The 16,045-nt window shown below is 47.5% G+C and overlaps 1 protein-coding gene across 17 annotated transcripts in view; it reads left to right on the forward strand.

The window, feature by feature from the left end:
- Window positions 1-16,045, forward strand: part of KDM4B (lysine demethylase 4B) — a 137,297-nt gene that overhangs the window by 22,861 nt on the left and 98,391 nt on the right. For 15 of the 17 annotated variants that reach the window (XR_004968105.1, XM_036312191.1, XM_036312183.1 and 12 more), the window contains exons 2-3: window positions 8,426-8,522; window positions 13,506-13,671. Coding sequence is in view for 16 of the 17 variants with exons in the window: in XM_036312191.1 (XP_036168084.1) it covers window positions 13,531-13,671 (141 nt within the window). In the remaining variant the exon portion in view is untranslated. Of the gene's footprint in view, window positions 1-8,224; window positions 8,319-8,425; window positions 8,523-13,505; window positions 13,672-16,045 lie in introns of all 17 variants that reach the window. The other 2 variants (XM_036312184.1, XM_036312185.1) reach the window with 2 other exon arrangements.

Genomic DNA, 16,045 nt, shown 5'->3' on the forward strand with positions numbered 1-16,045 from the left:
TATCTGTGCTTTGCTCTTTTCACTGGAAACAGCTGCATCTGGCCGTGGAGATGTCCTTGCTGTCCTGCGCAGCTGCATGGTGTCCACTGTGGGTCATAGCACAGTTAGTGCAGCCTCTCCCTTGCATGGGCATTTCAGTCATTTCCAGTATCTTGAAGGTGCAGGCGGTGCTGCAGTGAATTCCCTTGTATATAGATATTTTTGTATTGTTGGAAGAGCATTGTGATGGGTGGGTTTCTAGAAATGGGAATGCTAGGTCAAAAGATAAAAGCAAATGTATTTTGTTAGCTTCTGCCAAGTTTCATTCCAGAAGGTGCTATTGGTTTACTCCCACCAGCACCATGGGATGAGAGGGTCTGGTCCCACAGCCTATTCTATTCTATTTAAAAAATATTGGCCCATCTGAGAGGTGACAAATGGGATCTGTGTAGTTTTAATTAGCATTTCTGAAATTATGAGTGAGGCTGAGCATTGTTTAATATGTTAAAGGCTGTTTTTGTATCTGTTCTGTGAATTGTTAGTTCATGCTTTTCACCCATTTTTCAATTGGATTTTTGACCTTTCCCCCCAAACCTTTAAAATTTCAATATATGTTAGGGAGATGAGCCCTTTGTGATCTGTATTGCAAATGTTTTCTGTCAGTTTTTCAGTTGCATTTTGACTTTTTTTATGTCTTTTTTTTTCCCCTTTACAGTTTTTAAATGTTGATACAGTGATTTTTTTCATTTATTGCTCTGGATTTTGAGTACTAGTTAGAAAGCTGAGCTTGAAGAGGGATTTACCATGTTTTCTTCCAGTACCCACCCATATGGTTGCATTCTTTCCATGTAGATCCCTCATCCTTTCAGAGTTCATTGTTGCAAATGGTGGGAGGTATGGACCCGACTTTATATTTTCCCAAATGGCTACCTAGCCAGTTATCGCAAGTACCAGTGCTTCAAGATGCCATTGTTATCTCCCTCTCTCCATGATCTGTAGTCCCCCAGCCCCCTGGAAGCGGTCACCCTCTAGAAAGACATGTGCATACATGTTCTTTTCAGCATGCTAAGTGTGTGCCGTGCGTATCACAGAACTTGGCAGATTGCTTCCAGATGTCTTACAGTTCACAAGATCCAGCTGGAACCTTCCCTGGTCCCAGTGCTCTCTTGGAGGTCTGTTTACTGAGCCCCCACTCTGTTGCCAGGTGCAGCATGTCTGGAGCATAAAGGCCCAAGATCGGATGGTTAGGAGGGGTGGGCATTTTTTAGGGGGTTATTTTTAGGGAGTGGGCATTTAAAAAGAAAGTTGCCAGGTTGTCCTTCATAGAGGCCTTTCGTGGACACTGGGAGCATGGATTGATGAGGGCATCTCACCCAGTGTGTCATCAGATTTGCTTTCTTTGCCTTTGTGAGCCTATTAAATGACAAAGCCCATAACAGCTGCTATATATTGAGGGTTTACACTGTGCTAGGTTCTCCTTTAAGTGCATTCTGCCTGTTACCTTATTTAACCCTCCACAACTCCAGGAGCAGGGCATTAATATGGTGATCCCTTCTTTACAGATATAAAAACTGAGGCTCAGAGTTTAGGAACTTGTTCTAGATCACACAGCTGGGCTGGGAACAGGCATCTGGGGCCTTTGCTCATCTCCCCGGTCCCACCATGATTTCTAGGGAGAAAGCTTGAGAGAACAGAGGACATACCTTGAGAAGTATAATCGTCAAAACTATTTATAAGGCTCTACATGTGCCCTGCCACCACTCTCTTTGGGGTTTTAGCCTCTATTCTTCCCCCTTGCTCCATTGCTGTTATGTTGAGTTTCTTCTCCTGTGTTTGTATATCTTGGGGGAAATGTCCATTCAAATTCTTTACGCGTTTGTAAATTAGGTTATTTGTCTTTTTGTTGTTGAACTGTAAAAGTTCTTTATATATTTTCAATACAATTCCCTTATGAGATATAAGATTTGCAAATATCTTCACCCATTCTGTGGGTTGTCTTCACTTTCTTGATTAAGTTCTTTGAAGATCTAAGTCCAATCTATTTTTTTCTTCTACTTGTGCTTTTGTTGTACGTCTAGAAACCATAGCCTAATACAAGGTCACAAAGGTTCACTCATTTGTTTTCTTCTAAGAGTTTTATAATTTTAGCTCTTACATTTCGATCTCTGATCCATTTGAGTTAATTTTTTGCCTGCAGTGTGAGGTAGGAGTCCAGCTTCATTCTTTTGTATGTGGATGTCCAGTGCAACTATTGAAAGACTGTTCTTTCCCCCATTGAATGGTCTTGACAACCTCATTGAAAATTAACTGACTTTAAATGTGCAAGTTTATTTCTGGACTGTCAACTCTTCTTCCATTGAGTGCTGTGTCCATCTTTATGCCAGTACCACACTGTCTTGATTACTGTAGTTTTGCCAACCTGAGTGATGTCTAGGCCGGGGGTGGACGTTAAAGAAAAATGATGTGATGTGGTCCTTAGAGTTCCATGTAAGGAGACTAGAGCCTTCTTAATTGGGATCCAGACAACCCGGGGTGCCCGCCACTTCCCTAACTGAGCCTTCGCATCTTCTGCACATCCTTCATTTTCATGGGCATGGAGGATTTGGTGCGATATTTGAAAATAAGAGGCTCTATGCCCAGTAAGCAAAGGCGGATGAAAAATGTCAGTTTTTCAGTTCTTTCTAACAGGAAGGATCTGAAACTTGGGTTCAGCAGGTTGGGCCTTTAATGGGTCCTGAAACTGGATTGTAGTGTGGTGTCAGCTTGCTTTTTCTTATCAGTTTGGATTTTTTTACAGCCAGACTCTCCTCTTCTGGCTGAAACCTGCTGTGCAGTGAGCTTCAGAGGGCAGAGGAAGAGGTTTTTTATTTTTATTTTTTGAATTTTTATTTTGAAATAATTTTAGACTTATTGAAATGTTACAAAGACAGTACATAGAGTTCCTGTGTACCTTTCAGCCCCTTCCTGAATGTTAGCTTTTAACCACAGAAGAATGGCACAAAATAAATAAGCAAAAAACATGGAGGAATAGTATTTACCAAACCAGGGATTTTATTAGGACTTTACCAGTTGTCTCACTCATGTCCCTTTTCTGCTCCAGGACCCCATCCGGGATGCCACGTCACATCTAGTCATCATGTCTCCTCAGGCTTTTCTGGGCTGGGACCATTTCTCAGTCTTTCCTTTTCTGTCACAACCTTGACACTTTTGTAGAATGTCCCTCAGCTTTGCCCAGTGTTTCCCCATGATCAGATGGAGGTTATGTATTTGTACTTCTCCATGCAGCATATCAATGTCCCATCACTGGGGGTGTCAGTTTTGATCCCTTGGGTAAGGTGGTGCCATCCAGGAGTCTGCACTAGAAGGTTACTTTTTCCCTTTGGGATTTTGAGAGAATGCAACACCCCGTTTCTCTTCAAACTTCTGCCTGTGGATTTTAGATCAAGAACAATTAATTACATGCAACAGTATACTCTGGCCTTCTCATGGAGACATGCATCACCCTCAGTCCTTCTCCATTTATGAATTAGAGTTCTTTTGTAGAAGAGGGCTTCCCCCTTTCAAATTTTATACCAGTAAAGACCTTTGCATATTTATTTTATCTGCAGGTTATAATCCTGCACAATCACTATTTATCATGTTGCCCGAGTGATCCTTGCTTTGGTCGTAGGGCGCCCCTTCTCCTTCCTGTTTGGCTCCCAAGTCCTTCCTTCATGTCCTTCTCCTGTAGTGAGGGCTTCCTTCCTCCCTGCCCCCACGAGATGCTCAGGTTGACCACTTCTCCAAGGAGCCTATGTTCCCTGTGTTGTAGAATGGTATTAAAAACTCGTCTGGCCACCGAGTATACTCTCAGTGCTGGGAGTGTCATGGCTTCCCAGGCCTGTCAGTTGACAAAGCTTGGAGATGTGAATATCAACCTGTGATTCTGTGCCCCTCTGTATTTATATCTGTGTCCATCTATCTGTAGATACATATTTTTTAAAAAACCCATGAGTTCATACTGATCAGACAATAGAGTGTTCAAGTTGTGGGTCGTTCTGAGGCTTTGAGTGGCTTCCCTGCACTGAGAGGCACAGAGAACCTCCAGGATTCAGTAGGCAGCAGGATACATGTGCTCCTTTTGGGGGCCACTTGGGGCTTATGGGCTTATAGGCAGATTAGGGAGCTGAGCCCTCCTAGGTCAGCCGAGTGTACAGGTGATGGCTCCCTTCTCTGGTCCATGGGATGCTCAGTCAGCTTTCTGCCTCTTGGACCTCAGGCCTAGCTCTAGGGCAGGAATGGGTAGTGTGGCATGGTGTAGATTCAGCCCCTGGACCCACCCTAAGGGTCAGCCTTGGGCAGCCGAGAGCTGGGGACCCAGATACGTCTTCCTAGGGTGTGTGGCCAAGCTGTGGAGTCCCAGCGACGCCACTTGTCAGTGGCAGTTCCTGGTGCCTCAGTGTTTAGGTATCGCCAGCTCTTTGGTTTCTGCTTTTTTTTCCTTTCCGGTCCCACTGCCTGCCCTTTGCAGAGGGGGTGGAGAAGTAAGCCATTGTGCCTGCTGCTTTCGTCAGCATCTGCGGGCTCGGGCGGGCACATCAGAATAACAACGTCATCTGGTAGTCAGACTGCGCCATTTTAAAGGAGAAATGGTCAGACTGCGTTTTTTTAGGGGCATTGGTGTTTGATGCCTTGGCTTTTACCTGCTGCAACCGGACTCCCTCTTGAGTTCTATTCTTAGCGCCCCAGATTTCCCAGGACCCACAGCGAGGTCAGCAGCTAGGCTGGGCCAGCCTGGGCAGCAGGAGGCATGAGACCCAGGCTGCTTGGGCCTTTTGGATTTGTTTTTCTTTTTGAAAATTACTTTGACTTTATTTTTTAAACAGTTTAGATTTATAGAGAAATTAAGCAGATAGAGTTCTCATAAACAACCTCCCCTTCGTTTCCTTATTAATGAACATGTTATATTAGGCTGGTATATTTGTCAAAATTAATAAATATATTCTTATTAATTAAAGTTCATACTATATTCAGATTTCCTCAGTTTTCCCTAATGTCTTTTCTCTGTCCCAGGATACCATTCAGCATCTCACATGACATTTAGTTATCACATGTCTTTAGACTCCTCTCGGCTGTGACAGCTTTTTTAGATTTTTCTTGTTTTTGGTGACTTTGGCAGTTTTGAGGAGGATTGGTCAAGGATTTTGTGGCAAGTTTCTAAATCGGGGTTTGTTTGGTGTTTTTCTCATGGTTAGACTAGGTGATGTGTTCTGAGAGGAAGACCCCAGAGGTGAAGGGCCCTTTTCATCCTATCATGTCAAGGGTCATATGTCACTTTGACTTATTACTGTTAATGTTGACCTTGATCCCCTGACTGAATTGTGATTGCCAGGTTTCTCTACTGTAAAGTCACTCCCCATTTGGGAAGTAAGTCACTCTATGCAGTTCGCACATAGGAGTCCTCTGATCCCTCCGCCCTGGCTGCCTTGTGTCAAGCAAGTCTCTGGCTCAGTCTGAGGCCAGGCCTCTGCATCCCAGAGCCTGCAGGGGAGCCTTCAGAGGAGCAGTGGACGTGGGTGAGCCTGGACTTGGTTCCTTGTAGACATAGGTCAGGGTGGATAGAGGCCTCGCCTCAACCTGTGGCCTGAGAACTGGGCCTTGACCTCAGCCCTAGAGCTTCTAGCCTTCTGGCTTGGGGGTTGGTGCTTTTGGCCCCCAAAGTATGAGAGCAGAAGAACCCACAGTCTGGGTGGCCCAGCAGCCATGGACAGCAGCAGATTGGGGTCTGTCCAGCTGAGAACCACAAGTGACTTCTCTGCCTTTTAGACCATGTGTTGGTAGGGGCAGCCTATGTCCAGGAAGGGAGACAGCATGCTAAGAGACAGTTATAAGTGACGGGGGAGACACCTGATCCCATTGAGACACGGATGAGGGATAGGGGCTGGCAGCTCATAGCAGAGGTCTGTGTGGTCAGTGACAATGAAAAGACCCCTCACCTACTCTGTGATCAAGAAAAGACACATTGACGCTTGTAGCATTAGTCTCCTTTGCTGAGCTGATAGATGACCACAGACTTAGTGACTTAAACACACACATTTATTATCTCACAGTTCTGGAGGCTGGAAGTCTGACATGGTCTCACGGGGACAAGATCAAGGTGTGGTCAAGGCTGGTTCCTTCTGGAGGCTCTAGGGGAGCTCAGTTCTTTGTCATTTCTAGCTTCTGGAGCAAGCATGTCAAACACAAAGGCTAACACGGGCCAATAAACAAGGTGTAAGTGTATGTGAGCTGCAAAAAAAACAAAAGCTTCAGTTTTCATAGAAGCGTAGGTTTATTTCAGTAGAGACATGCTGAATACAAAGGGCTGAAATAAATGAGTAATTGTTAACATAAAATAATAGAACATTTAAATAAAATTTAATATTTTTTCTTGAATATTAACTTACCAGACACTGAATAACTGCACAAATTAATAAGCGTAACGCAAATAAACCTAGTTTTCTTGTTCTCTGAAAGTGAAATATTTCCTGTTGCGTGCACACCAAACAAGTCAGTCCAAGACTAACGATGTGGCAATTGGCTGCTAAAATATAAGCTGTTAGTATTAGTGGAGAGAAATGGTGCGCCTGCGCGTAAGGGAAATGACTGCATCACGATTATAGTAACCAGTCATTAGTGAATGTTGTAGTTCGCTATTAATAATTATGTATAACAGGATCTTATAAAAATTAAGTTACAAAATTTTTATTAAAATATTTCTTACATACCATTACATTGGCTGGGCCACAAAAATATTCATTGTCCGCGAGTTTGACATGCTTGTTCTAGAGCAGTGATGGCGAACCTATGACACGCGTGTCAGAGGTGACAGGCGAACTCATTTTTTTGGTTGATTTTTCTTTGTTAAATGGCATTTAAATATGTAAAATAAATATCAAAAATATAAGTCTTTGTTTTACTATGGTTGCCAATATCAAAAAATTTCTATATGTGACATGGCACCAGAGTTAAGTTAGGATTTTTCAAAATGCTGACACGCCGAACTCAAAAGGTTCGCCATCACTGTTCTAAGAGGCACCTGCACCCCTTGCCTTATGGCCCCTTCCTCCATCTTCATAGCCTGTCATTCTGATCTCTGCTTCCGTGATCACATCTCCTCTGACCCTCCTGCCTTCCTCTTATAAGGACCCTTGTGATGACAGAGCCCACCTGATAATTCAGGATACTCTTCCCATCTCAAGATCCCTCACTTAATCCCATCTGCAAAGTGCCTGTTGCCCCAGAAGGGAGCATTGCCACATGTTGTGGGGATTCAGAGGTAGACATCCTTGGCAGCTGTTATTCTGCCAGCTACGGCTACATGGAGAGATTTCACAGTAATTGGATCCTCTGACTTCAGCTCTGGCTGATGTCAGGTGCTGGCAGGGCTGTGGAGTGGGGCGGCCTTCAGCTATGCAGGTGGGAGAGGCCCAGGAGCTTTTGGGAGAGCCAGCGACAGCCTACTGTGTCCCGAGGAAGATGTATGCAGCCCTAGCTCCACAAATTTACAGCCTCATGTGGCCTTTCAACCAGGGGTTGTGCCCTGTTAAAAGACAGTGAAATCACTAAAATGGGTTGTGCCGATACTTTTAAAAACCAGCTTAAAGTAAGATTTAGAATGTTAGTGTGCATTGTCTGTTATAAGAGTGCTGGTGAAATCCGTGCTATTTAAAACTCTTGGTAAATTGGAGAAAGGGTGTGGGATTGAGTTCAAGGGGTAAGCTGCCCTTCCTGGTATGTCAGGCCCATCCTCATGCTCAGGTCTCGTACAGCATGTGCAAAGGTCCAGAGGCAGGGAACATCTGGTAGACCCTGTGCCATTGTGGTTCATGTGTCTGGAGAGCTGTGGGGAGATATGGGTGGGAGGGCTGGTGAATTGGGGGTAACTGTAGCCCAGATTGTCAAAGGTCCTGGGGCCAAACCCAAGTTAAAAGTCTTGTGCTGTATCCATTCCACAGGTACTGGACTGTCTCTGCCCAGCTAGCTTCTAGGTTGGGACCCAGCCCTGGTGGGGTCTGCACAGCCCCTGCCAGGCTCCCCCAGTGTGCACCTTATGGGGGTGCAGGTGGTGGTCACCGTGCGGCATTGTCCATGTGAGTGTCCTCCTTGGAGGGTGCTTTCCCTGGCTTCAGGAGTTCACAGGAGGCAGAACTTATTGTAAACCTCCAAGAAACTGCCTGTACCTTAAGGTTTCTAAAAGCTTCTCTGGTTTAATTTGTTCCTGGAGATCCTTGCTTTCTCAGATGCTGATTTGTGGAAGATGAGCTTAAAACGGTTGTGTTCCTGCAAAGTGGCAAGGATTTGGATACATCTGAATAAAGGCAAGAGTGTCCTTGGGCTACATGCCACTGTTAGGAGTGTAATGTGGATTTTAGACTTAAGCATGTGATAAATGTAGTTAATCATGCTTTTATTTTGTGCATTTTAGGAACCATCACCATTGCAGGAACCTGACAGAATCCAAGCCATTTACTAGAGCATCTCTCATTGCAGCCTCACCATCGTAATATACCAGGAACTTTCAAGTAAGTGCAAGACCAAGGTCCCAAAGGCCACAGCCTCCTCCCAGGTGCCTGTGAGGCTGCATGCTGTGGGGAGAAGGTAGCCCCATGTGATTCTGAGTTCTTGGGGTCTCCAGGGTCTGCCTGCCTTTAGACAGAGGAGCTTAGAACCCTCTAGGAGTGGCTCTGCTGGGTGTCTCTTTTCTAGTCTGCATACTCCATGTTTGTCCTCTCGAAGCCCCAAGAACCACTGAGAGTTTTTATTGATTCTGGGGTTGCCTAGGACGGGCTGCTCTGTCGTTCGAATCAGGTGGGATACTGTTTCTGGGCTTTCTGAGGCCCTATTCACCCCACCCCACAACCTGCAGAGGATGGTGACCAGTCACAGCCAGGGGTGGTGGGGTGGGGGTATTTAAAATGAAAGATTCTTTTTAAATGGATTTAAAAGAATCCCATTACCCAGCTGCTTCTAGGTGTCAACTCCAGGCTGTCCACCTTCTCCTATACTTTTCTAATAAACCAGGGACAGAGGACAGAGGGTTTCAAGGTGGTGGCCTCTGGCCCTAACTGGTTTGGCTCAGTGGCTAGAGTGTCGGCCTGTGGACTGAAGGGTCCTGGGTTTGATTCCAATCAAGGGCACATGCCCAGGTTGCAGGCTCGATCCCGAGTAGGGGGCATGCAGGAGGCAGCCGATCAATGATTCTCTCTCATCATTGATGTTTCTACCTCTTTCTCCCTCTCCCTTCCTCTCTGAAATCAATATAAATAAAAAAATAAAGTGGTGGCCTCTTTATTTATGGTATCCCAAGGTGGTCACTGGTAAGAAGAGAGGAAACAAGCTAATCACCTCCCAGCTCACACCCATGGGGGTGACAGGTTGGAGGACAAACAGTCCTGTTCACTCCCTGCCACGTTGGCTGCTCCCAGTGGTCTAAGAAAGGCTGCCTCGAATTCCATGTTCCGTGTTGACCTCAGATGCAGGCCACATGGCTAATCAGGGCCAGGTGTGGACTAGAACTCGGTATTTTCAAATGCATTGAAAACCCCAAACCACTTTTCAGAAAAAGTGATTCTGCATGCGCATCCCACGGCTGTTGCACTGTGACTGTAAACCTAGTGACTGCAAACAACGCATATTCATTCCCTGACAGTTCTGGGGTCAGGAGTCTGGAGTGAGTTTTATGGGGCTTTAGGTGTTGGCAGGGCTGCTCCTTCTGAAGATTTCAGGGCATATTTGATTTCTTGGAGTTTTTTCAGTTTTCCACTCCTCAGGTCCCCTTCCTCGAATCACTTCAGCCTCTGCCTCCATTGCTCTGTCATCCAGTCTTCATCTCTCTCCCTCTTATAAGGACCCTTGTGATGACACTGGGCCCCCTGAGGATTTCCAGGACTATCCCCATCTCAGGGTCCTTCACTTAATCCATCTGCAAAGTCCTTTTGCCATGGAAGGGAGTGTTTTCACAGTCTAAATTAGAATGTAGATGTCTTGGGGAGGTGATGGTGTATTATCCTGCTGATCATAATTTCATCTAAACCACCAAATTCTTCTGCAGTGGTGCTACCGTCTTAACATTCCCACCTGATTATATCAGTGTTCCAATTTCTCCACATCCTCATCAACAATTCTCCTTGTCTGTTTTTCTTGTTCTAGCCATCCTAGTGGGGATGAGTGGTATCTCACTGTGGTTTCGATTTGCATTTCCGCGTTGGCTAACATGTTCAGCCCCTTTTTACCTGCTTGTTGACCTTTTGTGTATATTCAAGTCCTTGGCCCACTTTTTAATTGGGCTGTTTGTTTCTGTATATTGAGTTGTCAGAGCCCTGCTTTTTGGCATGGCTCTGTCTGGTAAGGAGCACATCCCTCTTCCTGACTGTGCTGCGAACTCCCTCCCTGGGGCTCTCCCTGTCCTCTGCCCCTCCCCCATGTTTCCAGTGAACCAGAAGATTGGCCCAGGACTGGCATCCAAATTCCTGTTTTATTTTTTAAATATGCCCATATATGATTTTTTATTTGCCCTCACTCAAAAAAATGTGTCAAGGGTTATGGAGTGTTGGGATTACAAACCATTTTAATTTTCTTCCTTATATTTAGGTACTAAAAAAGTTCATTTCAAAAGGCATGAATAAGAGAGAAAAAAAATCCTATGGAATTTACCATGGAGCTGAATCTGGATGAATCTGGTGGTTGGAGTAGAGCATCTCTTGCCAGTGTGCATATGCAGAATACTCTACCTGCTGTCTCAGCATCTGCTTTTCCACCTCCTGGATGGGAAACTCATCTCTGTGTCATGATTTTTGACATGAGAGAGAGCGCGCTCGTGTGGGCAGGGCCCCGGGGCTGCCCCAGCTCTGCCTGGGACAAGCTGGTCCTGGGGAGGAGACTGTCACTTCCCACCAGTGGCGCCGGGTATTTGGGTGGATGGGTGGGAGGTGGCCTCTGCGAGAGGCTCTTGTCCCCCTCCCCTGCGGGCCACTCGGGAGCCAGCCTCAGAAGAGAGGCAGCCAGCTGGCCAGGACTGGCCGAACTCAACATGAGAGCTGTTGGGTGTGGGTAGGTGTTGGCACCTGCCACTCACTAGGGTGGGAGAGAGGTGGGAGATTCTGGCTGTCTCAGCAGAGTCTGGCTGGGCATCTGGCCCTACCACCTACTTGCCAAGTGGCTTAGGCATGTGACCTCCCTTCCTGGGGTCCTGTGTCCTCAGTGAACTATGAAAAATGGGCTCATTGTGTAGAGTGGACAAGTCACCCGTGTGAAATGCATAGAACAGGGTTGAGGGCCTCTGAAGTGCTGATTTGTTCACTGCCTCCAGATCTGGGCGCAGGTGGCCATGGCAGACTGAGGAACCAGCTTCTGGACTTTTGCCTGGCCATCGAGGGCTTTGGACCAGGGGCTGAGGCGGGTCAATCATGTCAGGCAGCAGGCCTCCGAGGATGAATCAGATTGTCCATGTGGTATAGGTGGGTGGCCTATTGCTCTGTACAGGCGGAGGCCTTGACCTCCCCAGTGGGTGTGGAAAATCTCGAGGGATGTTGACGTGGGATGGACAGGAATGGGTGGCTAGGATGGTGGGAACGTGAGGAAGGCCAGCTAGCTCTCCTGTTTTGGTGTCTCATTTGAGGTCCTGGCCCATGGAGCCCTCTCCCGCCCTTCCTTGTTCTCCCACCATAGCCGTTAGCACAGCTCAGAACCACACTGATGTGCACAATAGTATTGGGGTCAGGATCTGTCTCCCCAGGCCAGATGTGCTGTCCTGTCTGCCTCTGTGCAGTGAAGGCCCACAGTGAGCCCTGTGTGGCTGCATCTGGGCTGGAGGGGAGAGGGCAGGTAGGCTTGGGGCTCAGGTGGGGTGGGTGGGGGTCCCAGGTGGGGATTCAGGTCCTGGCTCCTGGCTGCAGGCAAGGGGCCATTGGCATGACATGGTGGTCAGTCTTAAAGACTGGTCAGGGCTCCAGAGGGGCAGCCTGGCTGAGGCTGGGACTTTCTGGTGCCTGCTGCTCCCTAGGAGGGATTGTGACAACCCCTCTCCTTTTATGAACCGTGTGTTCTTGGTGGTTCTGTGTGATCCCTCCCAGAGCTACTGTCAGACGTCACAGGCTCGTGACCTGCCATGCACACTTCAGCTTTGTGGCTGCCCCTCGAGAAAACTTGAGACTTGTTGTGGTCACAGGGTCATGGTGGGTCCCAGCCTGGATGCAGCAGTGAAGCAGTGACATCTCCCCGCCCTCACCCCCACCCTTATGTCAGGATTCTCCGGGGCCCTCGCCAGCAATCCAGCGCGAGTCTGGCCCTCAGAGGGGGGCTTTAGCTGCTGTCCCCCTGGCCCCAACCTCATGTGTCCCAGGTATGGGATGGGGTGTTAGGGGCAAGGCCAGAACAGGGTACCTGTGAGCCTGGGGCCTCCAGATCTCTCCCAGGGGAAAATGACTTCCTCAGTGGCAAATCCTGGGTTTGTGCTGCCCTCTAGTGCCCTCTGCAGGCATCACCTTTTGGAAGCATCTTGTTACCCCTCCCCCGCCCCTTTCTGGGACCACTGGGCTTCTTGGGTTTCTCATTCCCCAGCTCACTTTGGGGTGGGGTGAGGTGAACTTGGTTAAATTGTTTTCGAAGTTCTCAGGTCTGTGTGTACTTGGATTCTGACTTTTTCCAAATCCTGGTGGGAGTCTAGTCTTTTGAACCTGGAGAATTTAATCGGCCAGCAGGGACCCTTCCCAGAATCTGTCACTGAGCCTCTTCCTGCTCAGGGTGGGCCACCGACAACCACACTGGGTCCCCTTAACTCCAGAGACAGGAGGGGGCCATTCCAGTCTGCACCCTTCTCCCCGAGAGGAGCTCTGGTTCCCAGTTATCTTCAGGCGCCTGCCGTGAATCTTAGAGTGCATGACATAGCACAGTCTCCCCTCTGTGCCAAAATGTCCAGGCATGGTTATGACTGAGGGTGCCTTGGAGCCTCTGATTGCAGGCAAGGAGCCGTTCTGGCCGGCCTTCTACCCTCTGGTTCCTGCCTGGGGCTTCCCATGGGTCCCTGGGCCTGGGTTCACTGACAGCAGCCAGGCCAGTCCTGGAGCGACCCACATATTGCTCGGGGTGGGCCCTGCCTGGAGTTGTGGTTCCCCTGCTTGCAGGCTGGTGCCTCAAAAGAAGGCAGACTCACACACAACCTCACTTACCTTGCAGAACCTGTCACGTGATCCGATGTCTCTGCATGTCCAGCTCCAAAGGACATACATTGATTTGAGTCCCTGAAACGAAAAGCTTTTATTTCCTAGGCCCCCAGCTTAAAATTAGTGCTCTGGCTTCCAGTATCACGTTGGCTTTTGGAACTAGGACACCTCTGTTTTTAATTAGTTGAAGTCATCTTGGTCTTTCGTGCCAGAGCAGAGCAAGGCAGTCTCCTCTCTGCCCCGCATTGCTTCCTGGGGCCCCGGGTACTTTTAGTGTGGTCTATGGAGCAGGGCACCTGCTGGTGGCAGCACCGCCTGCTCACGCTCTTCTGTCTTCCCTCACAGGTGTGGCGGTGTCTCAGCTGCAACCATGGGGTCTGAGGATCATGGGGCCCAGAACCCCAGTTGTAAAATCATGACATTTCGCCCAACTATGGAAGAATTTAAGGACTTCAACAAATACGTGGCCTACATCGAGTCCCAGGGAGCCCACCGGGCAGGCCTGGCCAAGGTGGGTGACAGACATCCTAGTCCCGCGCAGCTTCTCTGTGTGTGTCCATGTCCAAAGGTGTTGCACCCATTAACCTGTTCACTGACCCGTTTTGACCTCATTTATTACAAACAGGACAGAGTTCTTTCCCTGTGCCAGACACTGTTCTAAGCACTGGAATTCATAATCAACTCACACCGCCCCTGTCCCTGCAGGGGTTGGCAGGCTGGGGCAGAGACAGCACTGTGCTGAGCCCAGCCCAGCGGGCAGTGGCCACCAGGGCATCATGGCAGCAAGTCTCACCCCACTCGGGGAGAAGGAGGTCTAGAGTCTGGGGAGGCTTCCAGGCAGTTGATGCCAGGAAGGCCTGAGGTTTTGCCTTTATATTCTTAGTGAAACAAGGTGTGTTTTTATTGTTGCTTTTTTGGAGATAGTATACACAGGGGAGGCAAATTCAAACAGTGCAAGAGGGCAGAGAGTGATGAATGAGTCTCTTCTTCCTTCCATCTCCCAGCTCCTATCCCTGGAAGCAACATGGTTACCATCCTGTCTCCCTCCTTGGCATATTATACACATAGGTGTGCATGTGTGAAAGCAGACAGACACACAAGCTCATCCTGTGTCTCTCTTTTTCCTTTGTGTGTGTGTGTGTGCGTGTGTGTGTGTGTGTGAATCTTTACCCGAGGATATTTTTTCCATTGATTGTTTTTAGGAGAGAGTGGAAAGGTGGAAGGATTGGGAGAGGGCTGAGAGAGAGAGGAGAGAGAGAGAGAGAGAGAGAGAGAGAGAAACATCGATGTAAGAGACACATTGGTTTTTTCCCACATGGGCCCCAACTGGGGCTGGGGATGGAACCTGCAACACAGGTACATGCCCATGACCAGGAATCGAACCCATGACCCTTTGGTACTCAGGCCAAAATTCTAACCACTGAGCACACCGGCCAGGGCCTGTGTCTCTTTTTAACACATTGTATGCGGGAAACGTGTTTACACGTTTTATGTATTTATACGTTCTACCAGTGTAGTAGAGCGCGGGACACGTATTAATACGTTTTTTATGGACTAGCGGTAGAATGCGGGTAACGTATAAATACGTAAACTAAAGTTATCATAATTTTACTGAACATTGCCATTTGCGCAAAAAATTAGCAAAAATGGCCCGCGCCACCTGTTAGCGTGCGATAAAAACTACCCACAAACAATGTGTTAATATAAATGGCTTTTCCTTCCTTCCTTCCTTCCTTCCTTCCTTCCTTCCTTCCTTCCTTCCTTCCTTCCTTCCTTCCTTCCAAGTCCTCATTGGAGAATATGTTTTTACTGATTTTAGACAGAGTAGAAGGGGAAGGGAGACAGAGAGAAACATCAGTGTAAGAGAAAAAAGTTGGTCGGTTGTTTCCCTTATTACCCCAGACCAGGGATCGAACTGGCAACCTAGATATGTGCCCTGACTGTGAATGAAACCAGCTGCCTTTCGGTGTATGGGATGACACTCCAACCAACTGAGCCATCCGGCCAGGGTATGGCTGTGTTTTTCATGTTCATGTGAACCTGTGTGTGGCATTACTCACCTAATGATGGGGAAGGTTTGTAACATGTTTGCTTAGGGTTCTACTAGTTGCTTCCTGGATGAGTATCACTTTATCTAAGATTCCTAGTTGTCTATTCCTTAAATCAGGAGGTTGGTAAACATTTTCTACAAAGAGCCTGATAGTATTTTTTCAGCTTTGCCAGCCGATAGTTTCTGTCTACACCACTTAGTTCTGCTGCCTTAGATGAGCCATGAACCAACGGGCGTGCTGTGCATGAGTAAAACTTTATTTATGGACACTGAAATGTGAATTTCACAGAACTTTTACTTGTCCCGAAATCTTCTTCTTTTAAAATATTTCCCCAACCATCTACGAAAGAAAAACAACAGCAATAAAAATACACCAAACAAAGCAACACATTCTTAGCTCACAGTCTGTACAAAAGCGGACAGCTGGTGAGATTTGTACCACAGACTGCGGTTCGCTACCTCCTCCTCCCTTACCCCTGTTTTTGGTTGGTTTTGTTACTAATACCAGTTCTGGTCCTGGTGACACCCATACCTTCAACCTCAGCCTCAGGAGAAAGGAGAGCAGTGTGCCTGCAGCACCTTTCCCTCCCCTCCCCTCAGGATTTTTAGTCATATTATACCTGATAATATAGACAACACAGAGTACTTTATCTCGTTTGGGAACCATGGCTGCCATTGCCATTTTAACTTCAATTCTCCCTTTATATGGCTTCAGTGCTCACCGTCTGTGTCTTACTCGCCTGCAGTTTCTCATCTCCTGAGAGAAGGGCTCTGGAAACGCAGTGCCTGGGGTTCTAGCAAGTTCAGAAGCGTTCATTTGGGGCTTTTTTGCCGC

The sequence above is a fragment of the Myotis myotis genome, unplaced genomic scaffold, assembly GCF_014108235.1.
Source record: "Myotis myotis isolate mMyoMyo1 unplaced genomic scaffold, mMyoMyo1.p scaffold_m19_p_6, whole genome shotgun sequence".
Classification (NCBI taxonomy): Eukaryota; Metazoa; Chordata; class Mammalia; order Chiroptera; family Vespertilionidae; genus Myotis; species Myotis myotis.